The 19491-nt window shown below is 33.3% G+C and overlaps 1 protein-coding gene across 1 annotated transcript; it reads left to right on the plus strand.

Annotated features, from left to right (window-relative positions):
- Positions 1-1518: 1518 nt before the first annotated feature.
- On the plus strand, positions 1519-10772 carry LOC131661749 (uncharacterized). Its single transcript, XM_058931361.1, has 3 exons — positions 1519-1920; positions 5695-6066; positions 6154-10772. Exons 1-3 carry the CDS (start codon positions 1828-1830, stop codon positions 10564-10566), a joined length of 4878 nt encoding a protein of 1625 aa, XP_058787344.1. The 5' UTR covers positions 1519-1827; the 3' UTR covers positions 10567-10772.
- Positions 10773-19491: the final 8719 nt, after the last annotated feature.

A 19491-nucleotide genomic window follows, 5' to 3' on the forward strand; every position in this document is an offset into this window, starting at 1 on the left:
AATAGAAAGGGGATTGGAGGATGTTGGTCTGAGGAAAATTGACGAGGGAGAATGGAGGATGTTGAAGACAATGTTTAACCGCTTCACAAAAAAAAAATTAAATTGATAGAGTGAATCTTTAACCGGGTAAAAGGATTGTGTCAAACATTTTAAAACATGAAAAAGTAGTGGCATTTGTTATGCCACTCGACAAAAAGAGCCGTTTTAATTGGCTCATAAAAATGTTTTAGTCAATTAAAAAAAAGAGTAAGTTTTAGGATAAATTATTTTTGAGTGGAAGGGTAAATTAGGTAGTACATAGACATATCACATATTCTAGTCTTAAGCAGTGTTTTAAAAATCAGACCGGTCATCGAACCGGTGAGGGTATTGGGTCACTGGTTTATCGGTCGAACCACTGGGTCACTGGTCGAACCGCACGACCAAACCGGATTAAACCGGATAACTCGGTTGAATAGACCTGTCATTATATAGATATAAAACCGGTCGAACCGGATGATTCAGTCTCTAAAAAAATATAACTAGCTTTTAAATTTTTTAAAAATATCATATCATAAATTCACAATTTCATAACTTAAATTCAAATTTTAAACAAAGGTATCACACATAACAAAATAGTAAAAAATTACAAAGTCTAATTACAAACAAAGTCTAATTACAACATAATCTAAACAAAGTCTAATTACAACATAATCTAATTGAATAGTTTATAACAAAATAACTCCAATGTGTACCAAATAGGATCCTCCTAAAAAGAAAATCAAATAAAATTCAATATGTTTATGCTATTTAAGAAAATTTATTAGCAAAGATAACAAATAGACAATAAAATTTTTAATTTGTCACTAACGAAAAAAACTATGGGAGAATGCTATTTAAGTAATACACTACTAAATATATTTAAAAAAAAGTTAAAAATTTTTTTTTAAAAGAAATGTTAAAAAAAAAGTAAAAAAAAAGTTAAAAAAAGTAAAAAAAAAAAAGAAAAAAAAAGCAATTAAAGCGTCGGTTTTCCGGTTTTCCCGGTTTTTCCGGTTTTCTCGGTTTTCACCGGTTCTCACCGGTTTGATGACATATCCGATCCAACTATTGAACCAGACCGGTTACCTGGCCGGTTCCCGTTTCGACCGGCCGGTCCGGTCCGGTTTTTAAAACACTGGTCTTAAGTTGATAATTGATAAATCATATATTTTTAAAAATACATTAAATACATTTAAAAAATTGTAAATTTAAAATAAACAAATATTTTCAAATGTTTGAATAATATTAATAAAAAAATTGTAAGAAAAAAAAAGAAAAAAAGAAATGAAGGTTAATTGTGGGAGAGAAAAAGAATAAAAAATTCAAGTCAATTAACAAGGTGGGAGATGGAGCAGTCAATGTCGATGACTCAGTTCCCAATCTGCAGTCACATTCTCCACACGTTGCCTCATCACCTCCCCGTGACGTTATCATTCTCCCTGACCAAACTGCCCGATCTGCCCGTCCTACACTACCCAAACCCAAGTACTGCCAAGCTCATCCTTTCCCTTTATTCACTCTCTCTTTCTTACCTCTTTCTCTCTCTAAATTCTCTCTCTAGATTCTCGCACGCTCTTTCGTCCTCCATCGTAAAGCGCTTACCAAATCCATCTTCATCCTCTCGCGTGGATCCGATTATCGCAACCGTGCTCCTAGTTTGAATAATCGAATTCATAGTTCTCTTCGGTGTGATTTTTAAGTTAGGGTTTTCGGTGGATCTAGGGTTTCTCGAATGGATTTTAAGATCTTATTTGTTGTGTAATTTAACGAAGGATTTGTTGTGAAGAGAGGAAAAGCACTTGGCACATGTTGAAGTCCCTCAAACGTGGCGAATCGTCTCTTAAAGTGGATGTTTCTTCTTCATCTCCGTCTTCGTGGTCTGCTAAGTCTTTCACTAAGGTACTGGTGTCAAGATTAAGATTGTAATTGAAGCTTTTCATTTCTTATTCTTGTTGAATTTTTTGTAAGACAAGGTAAATTTGGGATTCTATTGGAATGAAGTGTAGATTTGTAAAAATGTAACCCAAATTAGCTTATTCAACTGTTTTTTCTTTTTTTTTTTAATAGTAAAAATACCTTAAAGAGCTTTCTTATTGTAGAAGGGGGGGTGTAGCACTTCTTAATGTTTTTTCTTTTTTTAGTAAAAATACCTTAAAGAGCTTTCTTATTGTAGAAGGGGGGTGTAGTACTTCTTAATATATAGTGAAGTGCCAAGGAGCTTATTTTCTTTCTTAATCAATCTCAAGTTCTAGTCTTGTGAATGGAAATAACTGCTATGGATAGTTTGTGGCGTGGAGGGAGAACTTAGTCGTAAGTGGTTTTACATGGTTTAACTTAGATTAGTTGGAGTTTGATGTTGTGACTTCATGTATATATTTCTGGCTATTGCTTTAGCTGAATTTATTTAAATTTATGTGAGTGGGGGAATAATGGTGTAGTCTGTGTCAGTTACCCGTGGCACACAAGGTTGTCAAAATCGGGATCTTGCATAAGATCGGGGAGGGGATAGTAAGATCGTAACTAAGATTGGAAGATCCTACTCAACTATTTTTGTAAGCACGAGAGTGGGTAGAAAGATCGTAAAACATAAGATCATAACAAAAATCGTAAGATACTACTAGAACATCAAATAATACTACATCTTTAAAGTATTTCTACATGATATTTTCGTAGGCAAGTGTATTCGTGGGAAATGAACGCCGCCGAACCATAACTCTTGCCCCTTTGTATCTTGTCATCCTTCTCGGCATGTAATGGCGGTGGCCGGAAAATGGCCGATTGTGACCAGAACTGGCCAAGATTGCACTTAATCAATGTTTTTTACCATTTTTTTTTTACATTTTGACTATAACACAGAGATTCTACTTAGGATCTAGATCGTTGGGGGTGAGTGAGATTGCAAATCGTAAGATTTTAAGATTTAAATCGAGATTTTGATAACCATGGTGGCACGGGCTGTAAATGGATGTTTGTGGAGAGATGGAAATTTCTTGTTTCTCACATAACTTAGCATTTGTACGTGTTGGCCGTGCTGTGGATGTATGGGAAGTACACTATTTTCACCAATTTATTTAAATAAACAATATAGACACTGAAAGTGTGTCTTTTTATTACCATATACTGTCCAATGCATGTAGATTTTGTAACATTTAAGTCACCGAGTATGTAATCACCCAGTTTAATGCTTATTGAGTTAAATACTAATTTCCACAAGCTTATATCGTCAATCACCTAGTTTAATGCTTATTGAGTTAAATACTAATTTCTACAAGCTTATATCGTCCCAATGTTTTATTAACAAAATTGTTGTCTGTACACAGAGAGGATTTTATGCATGCGTTCCCTTTTAGGTACTCCATCCGTTTCAAATGAATTGTCATGTTAGAAGTCTTAGTTAGTTTCAAATTATGTAGGACTTAGAATGTAAAGAAAGCATTATTTTTATCTTCTTTCATTTTTTAACTTTCTTTTGATATTTCCACTATGTGGAATTAGAGAGAGCATTGACAAAGTTAAGGGCTTGGCCATAGGGAATAAAAATAGTGTCTGGGAATCAAAAAGGTGAATTGGGATTTGAAATTGAAGACGGTGTGAGTTTCAGCCTCTATCGGTGAGATCAGAACACGGATTAAATGACTGGAGGAGTTTTGCAATACTCAATTGATCTCGGATCCCCAGTACTTAGTAGAGGGGGCTTGTAATTTTCTAACCATTCAAATTTAATTGAAAGGTGTTGCAATAATGTGTAGTTATATTTCTCTAAAGAAGTTGATATTTGATAACTTAATCATTGTGCAAAGCTTTAAAAATGATCATTTTGAACGGAGGGAGTAATTTTTTATTTCAGAATTTCTCTTGTATGTGGGTTGCAATGTAAAAGAGAAAGTATGTTATTATTAATGTAGATTGAAAAATCAATAGAGCTGGTTTTTATAACTTCAAAATATGTTATTGCATGTGCATTGATTTCATCTTAATCGCAAGCATCTATTTTCTAATAAATGGTTATGATTTTGTAATTTTCTCTTGAGCATATTTATTACTTCATTTAGAGAAGCCAAGCTTGGTTGCATCATAATCTGTGTTCTAATTTTATGTATGGAGTGCTTAGACAGTAAAGTGTAATTAAATTCTTGTTATATTATTATTAATATTATTATTCGACTTCTCTTTTATTGCTTTTTTAATTTTACTCTGCTTTTGGTGCTCTAAAGAGTTGATCACTGAACATGGATCCCCAATACTTAATAGAGTGGGCTTGTAATTTTCTAGCCATTCAAATTGAATTGAAAGGTGATACAATAATATTTAGTTATATTTTTCTAAAGGTGTAGATATATGATAACTTTCTTAATCATTGTGCAAAGCTTTATAAATGATCATTTTGAATGGAGGGGGTAATTTTTTATTTTGGGCTTTCTCTAATATGGGTTGCACTGTAAGAGAGAAAGTATGTTGTTATTAACATAGATTGAAAAATCAATAGAGCCGGTTTCTAAAACTTCACAATGTGTTATTGCATGTGCATGTATTTCATCTTAATCTCAAGCATCTGTTTTGGAATAAATGGTTATGATTTTGTAATTTTCTCTTGAGCATATTTATCACTTCATTTAGAGAAGCCAAACTTGGTTGCATGATAACCTGTGTTAAAAAAACTAATTTTATGTATGGAGTGCTTAGACGGTAAAGGGTAATTAAATTCTCGTTATATCATTATTATTCAATTTTGCTTTTATTGCTTTTTAATTTTACTCTACTTTTGGTGCTCTAAAAAGTTGGTCACTGAACATGGATCCCCAATCTTAATAGAGGGGGCTTGTAATTTTCTAACCATTAGAATTGAATTGAAAGGTATTACAATAATATGTAGTTATATTTCTCTAAAGTTTTAGGTATTCGATAACTTTCTTAATCATTGTGCAAAGCTTTAAATATGACCATTTTGAATGGAGGGAGTAATTTTTTATTTCGGGCTTTCTCTAATATGAGGGTTGCACTGTACAAGAGAAAGTATGTTATTATATCATAGATTGAAAAATCAATAGAGCTGGTTTCTAAAACATCAAAATATGTTATTGCATGTCCATGTATTTCATCTTAATCTCAAGCATCTGTTTTCTAATATATGGTTATGATTTTGTAATTTTCTCTTCAGAATATTTATCATATCATTTAGAGAAGCCAAACTTGGTTGCATTATAATTCGGTGTTAAAAAAACTAATTTTATGTATGGGGTGCTTAGACGTTAAAGGGTAATTAAATTCTTGTAATATTATTATTATTCGATTTCCCTTTTTTTGCTTTTAAATTTTACTTTGCTTTTGGTACTCTAAAGTATTGATCGTGCGAACATTTTAGCATTGATTACTTTCTCTCTTTTGATAATGCGTGGAACTTGTATATACCACTTGCTACAAATTTATTTCAAGTCTAAATACAGGTTTCACTTTATTGTGATTTTCTTGTTTCATTAATGAACTATTTTTCTTCTGTTGCCAAAGAAGAATGTGTACCTTAGAATATTGCTTTGAAGGGTTTAGCTGTCGAATAGATGTCAAAAGCATAAATGGGAATGTTTAATGTTTGTTATTTGAAATATAAACTACAGATTTACTCTGTTAATTGAACTGTAATGATTTACACAGAATTTTCTTTCTTTTCAAATGTAGGACGGCCGAATAATTAGTGTTGGTGACTGTGCTCTCTTCAAACCATCACAAGATCGCCCACCTTTTATTGGAGTTATTCGTAGTTTGACACTTGGTAAAGAAAGTAAATTGAAGTTAAGTGTTAATTGGCTTTATCGGTCCATTGAAGTAAAACTCAGTAAAGCAGAGCCCTTGGAGGCTGCTCCCAACGAGATTTTCTACTCCCTTCATAAGAGTGAGATTGATGCTGAATTGCTAATCCATCCTTGTAAAGTTGCATTCCTTCCGAAAGGCGTCAAACTTCCAGCAGGGATTTCATCATTTGTGTGTAGGAGGGTTTATGACACATCAAACAAGTGTTTACGGTGGCTAGATGATCAAGAGTATCTTACTGTAAGTAGTGAATGTCTTGTGTTGTTGTCTGTAATGATCTTTTTATAGTGCCTTATATTTTCGCCTCTTATTTTTCCAACATCCCAGGAATGCCAAGAAGTACATAAGTTAGTATATAAGACTTGTGTAGAAATGAATGCAACAATTCAGCCAGGCGGTCGATCTCCTAAGCCAATGAGTAGCCCAACAACAACATCACAGGTGAAATCAGTTTCAGATAGTGTACAGAACAGTACTTCTTCCTTTCCTTCTCATGTTAAGGGGAGGAAAAGGGATAGGGTAGAGCAGGGCTCTGAGCCCATCAAGCGAGAACGTTCAATAAAAATTGAGGATGGACATTCTAGTAATTTTAGGCATGATAACATTTTGAAGACAGAGATATCCAAAATTACAGAAAAGGGAGGGCTTGTTGATGCTGAAGGAGTCGAAAAGTTTGTGCAGCTAATAGTCCGTGATAGAAATGAAAAGAAGATAGATTTAGCTAGCCGGTCATTGCTTGCAGCTGTTATTGCAGCAACCGATAGACTTGATTGTCTTAGTCAGTTTGTGCAGCAGAGGGGTTTACCTGTATTTGATGAATGGCTTCAAGAGGTCCATAAAGGAAAGAACGGGGATGGTGATAAATCTGTTGATGAATTTCTCTCGGTATTACTTCGGGCACTTGATAAGGTCCCAGTCAATCTACAGGCTCTAAAGATGTGCAACATCGGTAAATCTGTGAATCATTTGCGAACCCATAAAAACTTTGAAATTCAGAGGAAAGCAAGAGGTTTAGTTGACACATGGAAGAAACGTGTTGAAGCTGAAATGAATTTAAAGGATGGAAAGTCTGGTTCTGGTCCCAGTTCCCCCTGTCCTGCCAAGTCACGGGTTGTTGATGTTGGTCAAGGTGGGAATAGACATTCAGGTGTGTCATCTGATATTGCCATGAAGAGTTCAGTCACACAAATTTCTACATCTAAAACTTCTTCCTTGAAGATTGTCCAGGGTGAGAACACACCTAAATCTGCATCAACATCTGCATTTCCACATGCAAAGTCAGTGCCTTCACCTGTATCTGCAATTACGAACTTAAAAGATGGACAGCCCCATGTTGCCGCTGTCAATGGCAGTTCTATTATTCCTATCGCCAATGCGAAGGATGAGAAAAGTAGTAGTTCTAGTCAATCTCACAACAACAGTCAATCTTACAACAACAGTCAATCTTGTTCTAGTGACCATGCTAGAACTGGGGGTCTTTCAGGAAAGGAGGATGCCAGAAGCTCTACTGCAATGAGTGCAAATAAGTTATCAGGCGGCTCTTCACGGCATCGGAAATCTATCAATGGACTCCTAGGTTCAACTTCATCCAAAGGGAAAAGGGAAAGTCGGTCAAGTAGGAAGTCTTCCTTGCACAAAAGTTTAACTTCAGAGAGAAGATCTCAGTCTGGATTAATTGAAAAAGCACTTGATAAAATTTCTCACGAAGGGAATACTCCCAAGCTAATTGTTAAAATTCCAAACCAAGGTAGAAGTCCTGCTCAAAGGGCCAGTGCTGGTTCTTTTGATGAACCTACAATCATGAATAGTAGAGTCGCTTCTCCTGTTCTTTCTGAGAAGCATGATCAGTTTGATCACGGTTTAAAGGAAAAGAGTGATTTTGATAGAGCCGATATTGGCTCTGATGTTAACACTGAATCTTGGCAGAGTAATGATTTTAAAGATATATTGACTGGCTCTGATGAAGGTGATGGATCCCCTGCTGCAGTTACTGATGAAGGCAATGGATCCCCTGCTGCAGTTACTCATGAAGAGCACTGTAGGACTGGCAATGATTGTAAGAAAACAGAGGAGGCATCAAAAATTGCTTCGTTGTCATCTGGGAACGGAAACAAAGCTGGAAATTTGCAGGATGCTTCTTACAGTTCCATAAATGCTTTAATTGAAGGTGTTAAGTACTCTGAAGCTGATGATATTGGAATGAATCTTCTTGCTAGTGTGGCGGCTGGAGAGATGTTGAAATCTGAATTATCGACTCCAACTGGGTCTCCAGACCGAAAAGCTACTGCTGTTGAACAGTTGTGCACAGGCCACTCTTCAGGTAAGTCCTCTGGAGTAAATGTTGTGCAGGATGAATGCCACTCAAATAATGGTCTTGATGCTGAAAATAAGCAACATGGTATATCTGGTGAGATGAATGTTGATGATGATTTTGATTGCCCGGCATCTGGAGGAAAGGCTGTAGGTGAGCTAGATAAGCCTGTTAATGCACGTAGTATGGATTTGCAGCAGGTTACAGAAACTATTCAAACTGGATTAGAAAGAAAAGGAATATCGATTGAAAAGCCTGTTCCTGCTTCATTGCGCGCACTTCCTGAATCGCAAGAAGCTATGGATGGTAATTGTAGTAAGCAGCTCCAGGAAGAGGTTGTTAGAGGAGTGGGTGCTGATGAAACTCTTGGTATTAAGATAAGTAGTGTTGGTGGAGTTGGGGTGGAAGCAGTTGACAAATTGTTACACGCATCTGTGGAAGTGGATGTAAATGGTGATCACGGTGCTGAACGATCAGGCAGCGACAGACTGATAACTCAAAAATCTCCCACTGTTAACAGACAATCCAATTCAGCTAGAGGAACAGACGACGGTGTACTCCTTTCTCGTGGTGTTGATAAGGTTCCTGAAGACTTCAATGAACGGGAGCATGGAAAAAACGGCGATATTGCGGCCAAGAACCATGCTAATGAGGCTAAAGTGCTAAGAACTGAGTGTGAACATGTTGTCTTGGCTATGCCTGCGAAAAGTGGTTTGTGTTCTAATGCAACTGATTTTGCTGCTGAGCGTGTGGAGGAAAATTCTGATATAAAAGAGGTTCATGACCAAGATACTGGACAGAGGCTTCACAAAGCTTCATCAAGCTTTCGTTCACAAGAAATGGATGAGCAACTGGATTCTAAAGGATCAAAACTGAATGCCATTGAAGCAGAAGAGGCTGAGGAGTGCACCTCTACCACAGCAGACGCTTCTTCCATGTCTGCTGTTGCTGTGTCAGATGCAGATGCAAAGGTTGAATTTGATTTAAATGAGGGGTTCGGTGCCGATGATGGAAAGCGTGGTGAGTTAAACAGCATTGCCACATCTGGATGTGCACCTTCTGTTCGATTGATCAGTCCTGTACCATTTTCTGCTTCATCTTTGTCTTATGGTATTCCTGCATCAATCACCGTGGCTGCTGCTGCAAAGGGACCCTTCATGCTGCCTGAGAATTTATTGAGAAGTAAAGGGGAAGTTGGTTGGAAGGGGTCAGCTGCTACTAGTGCATTCCGGCCAGCTGAGCCCAGGAAAGTTATGGAAACCCCTCTTGTTACACTAAACACACCTAATCTTGATACGGCCGCTGGAAAGAAGAGTCGACAACCATTAGATATTGACTTGAATGTTGCCGATGAAAGAATATTAGATGATATTTCTTCTCCATCTTGTGCTCGTTACATGAATATTGTATCTCTTGAAGCCAATGGTTACAATCCAGTATGCAGTAAGATGGCCTCACCTGTTCGGTGCTCTGGTGGTCTTGGACTTGACTTAAATCTAATGGATGAAGCCTCTGATATCGGTAATTGCTCCACAAGCAGTAGTTATAAGATAGATGTACCTCACATGCAGGTGAAATCATCATTGGGTGGCCGTTCAAATAGAGAAATGAGTGCCCACAGGGACTTTGATTTGAATAATGGACCTTCAGTTGATGAAATCACCACTGAACCATCGCTGCTCTCTCAGCATGCCAGGAGCAGTGTGCTAGCGCAACCATCTGTTTCGGGACTTAGATTGAGTACTGCCGAGCTAGGTAACTTTTCTTCATGGCTTCCTTCCAGTGGCAACACCTATTCTGCTGTCACGATATCTTCAATTATGCCTGATAGAGGGGATCAGCCCTTTTCAATTGTTGCCCCTAATGGATCACAAAGATTGCTGAGTCCTGCCACTAGCGGCAACCCATTTGGAACTGATATTTATAGGGGGCCAGTATTGCCATCTTCTCGTGCAATGGCATATCCATCTGCTCCATTTGAATACCCTGTTTTCCCTTTTAATTCCAGCTTTCCTCTTCCATCATCGTCATTTTCTGCTGGATCGACTACCTTTGTGTATCCAACATCAGGCAGTCGACCTTGCTTCCCTGCGGTAAATTCACAGTTGATGGGGCCTGCCAGCACAGTTTCATCCCATTATCCCAGGCCTTATGCTGTTGGCCTTCCAGAAGGTAGCAGTAGTACTAGTGTTGAGACCAGTAGGAAATGGGCAAGACAGGGCTTAGATCTTAATGCTGGACCTGGAGGTTTAGACATAGAGGGGAGAGGAGATGAAATCTCATCTCTTGCATCAAGGCAACTCTCTGTTGCTAGTTTGCAGGTCCTAGCCGAGGAGCATGCAAGGATCCATCTGGCTGGTAGTGTCCTTAAGAGGAAGGAGCCTGATGGTGGGTGGGATGGCCACACCAAACATTCGTCATGGCAATAGAAATCTAGAATCTTACAGTCTGATTGATCAAAAATGATTGTAAGTGTTTAGTATTGTATATTAAATTAAACTGTTTGTAACATTCTGGGACAGGATTTGAATATATATCATGTATCACACTAATGTAATTTAGTGGAGGGGGATGCTTGTTGTATTAAGAAATATATTTAAATGGTAAATGAATAAGTGCAATTGCAGTTTCTCTATGGGTCCTCTGTCCCATTTTCATTGAGAAATCCTTCTCTTTGCCAACTAACTTTGTATGTACCGTTTCATTTTTTCTTGTTATTCTTGCCGGAGTTTTGTCTCTTCTCTCTCTTTCTTTGGTAACACGCAATTGAATAGTTTGATGCCGCTTAAAATTTCTGTGTAATAGAAAATGTCTTGTCTTGAGTGATTTGAGGATGGGCATGTTCAATTTTCAAGAGGTCTTCATATAGTTTATACTAATGCTTTCTGAAGACTTGGGGTGGGAACTGGGAAGTGAGTGCTTGATTGTGTTGGAAGACTCTTCGTTTTCGAGGAATCTTTATGGAGGAAAATAGTTGCTTGCTCTAAAATATGTTCTTGGTGGCCGAAAGTTTATTTTGACAGTCACACATTCAAGCAAATCTAGGCCATTCATGTAAAATCCATCGGGTCAGATTATATCCAGATTATATCAGTACAAATTCATTTATTTATTTTATGGCCTAGTTTAACTCGGCAATAAGAGACTGCAGAGAATCCAAATCTCATTTTTAGTCGATTCAAATCCCATTTTTTAAGTTTATAGATTGCGTTTTATAGCTTACAAGTATATGTATAAAAAAAGTTTGAAGTTTATATATATATATAAAAAGTTTGTTTGGTATTTATTCTATTGTGAAACCAGAAATAAAGTGTGATGCGGAAGTTACGGTGGAGTAATACTTTCGATGTAGCGGAGTGGTGGTGTATCTATATGATTAACACTCCAACGTTTAAGGTAGTATGTGAAAGAGTTGAGGGTATTCGAATTGTGTTTGAAATTTATTACATGAAATGATGCCATTCTATATATATGGGAGAGGAATAAGAGTCTCACTATCTTTCAGGCGTGAAAATTTAAGAACCGTTAGATGTGCTTGAGACGTAAATCTCCTACAACGTGGTACATGATGATCCAGTGGTTAGGAGAAGCTTCTGAAAACTTGTCCGTGCAATCGGTTGCTAAGTTAAAGTCTAGGAGTAATTTTTTTCATGGTGATTGGCTCAAGGGAGATATGGCCGGTCCAACACATGGTGATTGGCTCAAGAGAGATATGGCCGGTCCAAAACATGGTGATCGACTCTAGAGAGATATGGCCGGTCCAAAACAGTAACCATCATGCTTTTAATAGTAATTTAGTATTATTTCTTTCACTTTTATCCTTTTATTTAATATAAAAAAATCAAAGACATATTTTTATTTTTGCCATGTATATTTATAAATTACTTTTAGTTAATTTGTTGTTAACTAATTTATAAATGATCTGGCATTATCTTATATATATATATTTTTATTATAAAAAACGACTTCATTCATTTCATTAGTAATATGTTTTTGAATACATATTAATAAAAAATGGGATTACTCATATGAGCGATTTCATTAACTTGTCTCTTAACGAATTTAATACGAGTTTCTAAAAGTAAAAAGTTAACCGTTTACATTCGCATGTAATAACACGAAAATTCAAAGAATTCAAATGTTGATTATCACTATCCATAGCGTTTTTAGATTGTAGCTCAAAATCCACTCCATTAAGGTATAGGTCATGCACTATTTGATAGTTGATAGAAGACCTATACCTTCCTTTGTATCAATCTCGGTAAATAAGGAAGAATCACTCATTTTGAGCTACTATACAATTTTCTTCTCGTATCGAATACAAACATCTATTACTACCTTATTACAAGTATTAGAGAAGGATGCGTCAATATTGCATTTGAGACGTCCTTCTGAAGGTTTGCTTCAAGTATTATATGTAGATTTTTGATCTTCGTTTGTATTGCTCGATCGTAGTTATTGGGCATTTTCCCACCCCAATAATAGATAAGAAGCACAATCACAAGTTGGGTCAGGTGAACTTTTTATGAGATTCAAGATTTGAGAATACTGCTTATTGTTTATCAAATGCTTTCTAGTTGGCATGTAATTTCTACACAACAACCATATAAAATTCTTAACCCTTATAGGAGTTTTAAGTTTCTAAAGTTGTTCCCATTTCTCACTAATATTTATATGTGTTATATCAATAACTTCTTCTGTGCAGTATCGATAAACACTAAGGACTGGAATCAACCATTCTTTTTAAACTTTCACACTAGTTTATCAATCTGAATAAATTCAAACATGAGAGTATTAAGAACCTTTGTCATTTCTCCGCCTCCAACAAGAGTGTGAATTAGGTTAATGTTTTACTGTTTTATGTTATTGATTATGGGTTTGCCAAAGGATGTGCTATCATACAATCAATTTTGACCCCAAATCAAAATATTCTCTCCTAATCTAATAATCTATTTGTATCCACCTCGAACAACAAACTTTGAATTTCAAATACTCTTCCACATATAACTGGGGACGTGCCCAATTGCTAAACTAAGGAAATCACACTTAGAAAAATATCTTAACAAAGGAAATCACACAGAAAAATATCTAGTCTTAAAAAGATGAGTGATCATATAACTTATATTTGTCATGAAACTCCAAACCTTTTTACCAAGCATAGCATAGTTAAAAGCGCTTATATTTTTGAACTTTATGCTTCCCACATTCTTATGCACAAACATTTGATTCCATGAAAGCCAATGAATATTCTTAACATGATATCTATTATACCCACTAAAAAGAATTCATCATCTTCTCAATTTTGTCACTTAAGGAGATTGGAAAAAAATGCTAATTACATAAAGCTAAAATAGATTGGAAAACTGACTTGATAAGTGTATCTATTCTTGCTTGATAAAGGCACTTACTACTGTATGAGCTAATCTTTTTTTCTAGATTATTTCTTTTATAAATTTGAAAGTTACCTTTTTACTTCTACCAATCATAGATGATAGGCCAAGCTACTAACTTGTACATAAAATATAGGTGTAAAATATGATGTATATAGGTGTAATATTTGTCCAAATATTATTATCCGTTTGAACAGTATTATTCAAAAAACACTACAAAAATTGATGTATTGTGGCGATCTTAATGTGAATATTATGGTAGTTTTAGTAGTTAGAATTTTAAAAATTGGATGTGGTGGTTTCAGTAGTTAGAAATCTCAAAATTGGATTTGTTCAGATACTATTATTCAGAAAAAATTACAGGCGCAAAATATAATGTCTAAACATAGTTATTAATCAAGTCAGAGATTTGTCAGAATAGTATTACTCATACAAATATATAAGCTACATTCATATTTTACTACACGTAAAAGGCAAAAGGAGAAAATTTAAAATTTATAGGGATTGAGAAAATATATGATAACAATAGAGATAACAAAGTAGGGACGATAGGAAGAGACTAGAGTTTCAATAATGTGAATATCAAAACTTGTGATAATAAGGATTATAAAGAGAATATATAATAAGACATAAATAGACTAAAGTACCTATAGCCCAACTATAAGAAAAATTCCATTACATATTATCTAACATCTTCTATCAAAGTCACAATGCATTAACATGAAACATTGAGAGTTTGACATGAAAAATAAAAAACATACTCAATAATAAACAATATAAATATAAAACTCTAACACTCCCCCTTCACATTAAAATTTGTCAAACTTTAAACTTGTTACAAATTAACCCTAAAAATAAGCGGACAAATCAAACTAATTAATACTATGACCAATAAAAAGAGAAACCAATAAGAATCATCATCTAGAAGAACAACAACCAAAGAGAGAAGAAACAATTGAAGAAGTCAAAGAGAGAAACCAACTGAGAGAATAAGAGTATCCAAAGAGAGTGATCAATACAAACCAACAAGTCATATCAAACCAAATCAATTTGAATCAAATCAAACTTAAATAAACCAAATCAAACTGAGTCAGATTATGTCAAATTGAATCAATCCAATCCAATCCAATCCAAACAAACCAAACTGAACCAATTCAAATAAAATCATATCAATTCGAACAGACTCAAATTATACCATATCAAATCGAACAAAATCAATTTGTACTAAACATACCAAAAAGAAAAAAAATCAATCTGGATCAAATTAGATCAAATCGAACCAGTCTAATCAAATTCAAATCAAATCAAACGAAACCGAACATAAATAATCCAAACAGAATAATATTAATTTGAACTAAATCAAATCATACTATATCAAAGAGATAAACCAACTGAGAGAGGAGGATCATCCTAAGAGATAGACCAAACCAAACTAACAAATCAAATCAAACGAAATCAATTTGAATCAAATCAAACTAATACCAATTGAATAAAATTATATCAAATCAAACCAATACAATCCAAACCAAATCAATATGAACCAACTCAAATCATACCAAATCAAACTGAACCAAATCAAGTCGAACCAAGTCAATTTGATCCAAATCATCCCAAATTAAATTCATGAAAAAATCCAATCAAATCTAATCAAACAAATCCATACCTAACCAACTAAGAGGGAAACTTAAAAAAATCAAACCCGACGAAACCAAATAAATTAGAAATCCAAATCATACATGACCAATACTAGAACCAATGATGAGATGATCAACCAAAGTCTTGTATGATTCAATCTCGATCTTCAAGCATACAAAGTGGGAGACGACATGCCAATAACAATTTAGAGATTTAGTGGAAGGACTTTATTTTAAATTTCTTCAATAGAACTAGTCATCAAAATCAAAGCAAACACATTACCAAAGTTTTGGGATTCGACAGTCAAAGTGGCGATTAGTTCAAGGAGGATCGTAACAATATCTATATACCCTTAAAGCAATAGAGATAACAAAGTAGGAAATGGAGAAAGATAATATGATTTCAATAATGTGAATATCATAAAATAAGTATTACAAAGAAAATATATAATAAGACATAAATAGGCCAAAGTATACATAGCCCAACTATATGTAAATGCTCGTTACATATTATTATCTAACAACATATAAGATGCAATGAACAACCACTAATTTTTTATCGACTTCGATGTGTTGTTAGATTGTCCAAGTATTCTATTCTATCAATGTTGCAGCAAATTGAGCAGCAAAACAAAGAGAAAGTTTTGTTTAGATGACCATATATCAAAATAACATGCAATAATAGATTGTAAATATTTATTTTATTTTATTTTTTAGTTTCTTTTATTTAAATTTATTGTATTTTATTGTATGAGCTTATTAAACAAAGTTTTTCAGATTTATGCGTTTTTATTAAATAAATTATTATTATAATGTAAATCAAACATAAATTCATTATAATTTTTTTGCAAAATGGTTTTAAGGTTGGATTTTGAGAATTTTGCTTTTGCAAATACATAATTATCGTTCACATGATTTTTTTTATCATGTTTTTTTGCTTTTTTGTACTCTGGTTCTAGGGAAATGAGACTCTAGTAATTCAGAGCTCGTGCCGAGAGATCACAACACTGGTAAATTATTGTTCCCACCAAAAATCAAATCCGATATTCTCCGAACCTTCATGTTAACACCCACACTCCTTTTTTTATGGCATTATTTTGTAGAACATTTTTTGACAAACTTTTATATTTACTTTTCTTTACGATATTTACACATTTGAATATCTTACCGTTTTTGTGAGTAATCTTTTAAAATCTATCATAGAAGAAAACTAAAGAATTCCCAATCTTCTCATGCTGCCACATCCGCAACTCTTCCCTGAATTTTTCACATCAGCTTCGGCAGTTAAGTGTCTTCATTCCATTTATCTTTTCCTTCATTTGCAATCACTTCTGTAACTCCAGCATTTTCTATTTTCTTTATTCATTAGATTATTTATTATTGTTTCTGATTTTTGTTCTTCCAATCTTCCAACTCCTTCATTATTCATGTAATTGTTTGTATTCCAAATGAATGAACGGTTTTGCCATCATTTCCATGAAATCGGTTCATTATCCATCATTGGTATAAATTGCCTTATTTTTTTCATCATTTCGATTCAATTAGATTATTTTGATTTTCATCATTTCAATTCAATTTGATTATTTTGGTTTTAGGGTTTGAAGTTCCGTGAAGCCATCATCGTTCTTCAAGGTAGATTTGTGGTTTGATATGAGTACGTCATATTTTGGGTTTTTTCGGTAGTCAAACAAAAGAAGAAATTAGGATTTTACGGTATCCACCTTTTTCCTATTCTACACATCTTTGCTTAATTGATTTATACTGTGAGGCTATGGTTTAATCTATTTGCTTAATCGATTTAGACTTTGAGGTTATGGTTTAATCTATTTATATTCATTTGTACATACGTGAGTCGTGATCTTTGCAGGTTATAGTTTCACAGGTATTGCTTTTTAATTTCGTTTTTATGTTATAATTTCACAACATTGTTTTTTAATTTCGTTTTAATTTTCTACGAGATATGATTGTAGAACAATTATTTATTGATTAATTTTAATTATTATATAACTTTTCTCATTTCCAAAACAACTCTAATGTTTGCTTGAATTCATTGAATTTAATTTTGGAATATTTATAAGAGGACACATGGAATAAAATTTGACCACAGAAATATGACGGCTATGCAGGAATCACATGAAGAAGGAGATATCATAATTCCACACTATTAGACATAATGACGGCTATGCAGGAATCGAAGGAGATATCATAATTCCACACTATTAGACATACCGACATAATGTATTTTAACCCTCATTTAAAAATAATCTATTATTATATTTATTAAGTATCTATTATTATATTTATTAAGTATTATTGTTAATAATTATTGCTCTTTAGAAATTAATTCAGATTCTTAACTAAAATGTCAATTAATTTTTGCACTATATTAATCCTCACAATCTCAAAAGATTTGAGACATTATTTCATTTTACTTAAAATCATTATTGATTGTTGCAATTAATTAACGATCAAATATTTAAAAATACCATATACAGTTATATACAACACAAGAATAATTTATAAGAATAAAAATAACACCAAAAATACAATTATTACAAAAAAAAAAAGAAAATAACAATTAAAATTCAAAATATTATATTATAATAAAATATAATTATTGGTAATAAATTTTAAATTTATTAAAAAATAATTAATGTTGCATTAATAAAAAGAATAATTAAAATTTATTAAAGAATAATTAATGTAACACGTTTTTTTGTAGTATGTAACAACACTGTTGATTCCTTCAACAAAATTTCTCTTTGTACTTTTCCAATGAATGTTGCTTTCTAAATCTACCTGAGTGAACAATTTTCTTTTCTACGAAACTTCCATTAATATACTTTTCCTGCCTTGAAGAACATCTATAAGACTATCATTTCTCACATAACTAAGAGCAAGTAAAAATAACAATGACAACTATTTTACTTTATTCTTTCTATTCTCCTGCTTCATATATCATACTCTTGCGTCTTCCAAATGTCTCCCAGATCAACAATCATTGTCGCTTCAATTAAAAAACAATCTCACAGTTTATCCTCAAAGTCCCCCTATACTAATATCTTGGAATGAAAATACTGCTTGCTGTAATTGGAGTGGTGTAACATGTGACAATGTGGGACGTGTTGTTGGCCTGATCTAAGCTTAGAAGGATTCTCTGATGGATTTGATGATTCTAGTAGTCTTTTTAGTCTCCGATATCTCCAAAAGTGGAATTTGGCTTATAACTCTTTTGATTCTCCCATTCCGCCAGGATTCAGCAAGTTGGTGATGTTGAATTATCTGAATTTGTCATATTCTTACCTTGTGAGGAATATTCCTATAGAAATTTCAAAGCTTACAAGGTTAGTCACTCTTGATCTCTCTTCTCTTATTACTAGCTTTTCAAATGACTAAGCGCCGATGATTTACAACCTAATACTATTTAACTAGCTCACTCAATTCTTCACACTTTCTTATTTATACTATATTAATCAATACTTTATTATTACATAAATAAATTAACTTTTGATCTACTATTTAACTAGCTCACTCAATTCTTCACACTTTTTTATTTATACTATATTAATCAATACTTTATTATTACATAAATGGTTGTCTACATGTGCAATATTAACAGTTAAATAGTTCTTACTTAAAAAGTAAAATCTTTATGCTTCCACTCCATATTTTTTCTCAATAAACTTCTCTATATATAAAAATATACCATTTAAAACAAAACTATTAAAATATGTTAGAATCAATATTACGTTAGTACGTTAAAAAAAATACATCCATCAGTTACAGACCAATAATTTAATTGGTGTACAATCGAAATGTACCAATAATTTAATTGGCGTACAATCAAAATGTAAGAATATATTCTCTACTTCAAAATGACTTTAATACTGTATCACAAATTGAATGAAACAAATTTACATTAAAAGCTAATAAGAACTAATTTATTCCAATTTGATTGTTTTCAAAATTATTTAATAAAACTATCCAAAATTATTAAATATCAAGACAAATTGAAACTTTTGTACGGTTAGAATTTAACCTTATCATTAATTTAAAATATCACCTAAATAGCAATAAAGGGTAACAATTAAATACTTTTTATTTAATTATTAACTTATTTATGATATTTGAAATATTCATTAATGAAAAAATTTAAACTATTATTTGTAAAAGAAGTTTAATTAAAAATAAAATTCTAATTGATTTAATAAAATATTTTAAAAATTAATTACTTCTTTTTATTTTATTTTTTAATAATTACAACAATCTCCTACATTAAAAAATAATAATAAAAATTTACATTATTTTTAGTTAATTTTGCTACAAGATA

Source organism: Vicia villosa, linkage group LG3 (assembly GCF_029867415.1).
Source record: "Vicia villosa cultivar HV-30 ecotype Madison, WI linkage group LG3, Vvil1.0, whole genome shotgun sequence".
NCBI classification, from domain to species: Eukaryota; Viridiplantae; Streptophyta; class Magnoliopsida; order Fabales; family Fabaceae; genus Vicia; species Vicia villosa.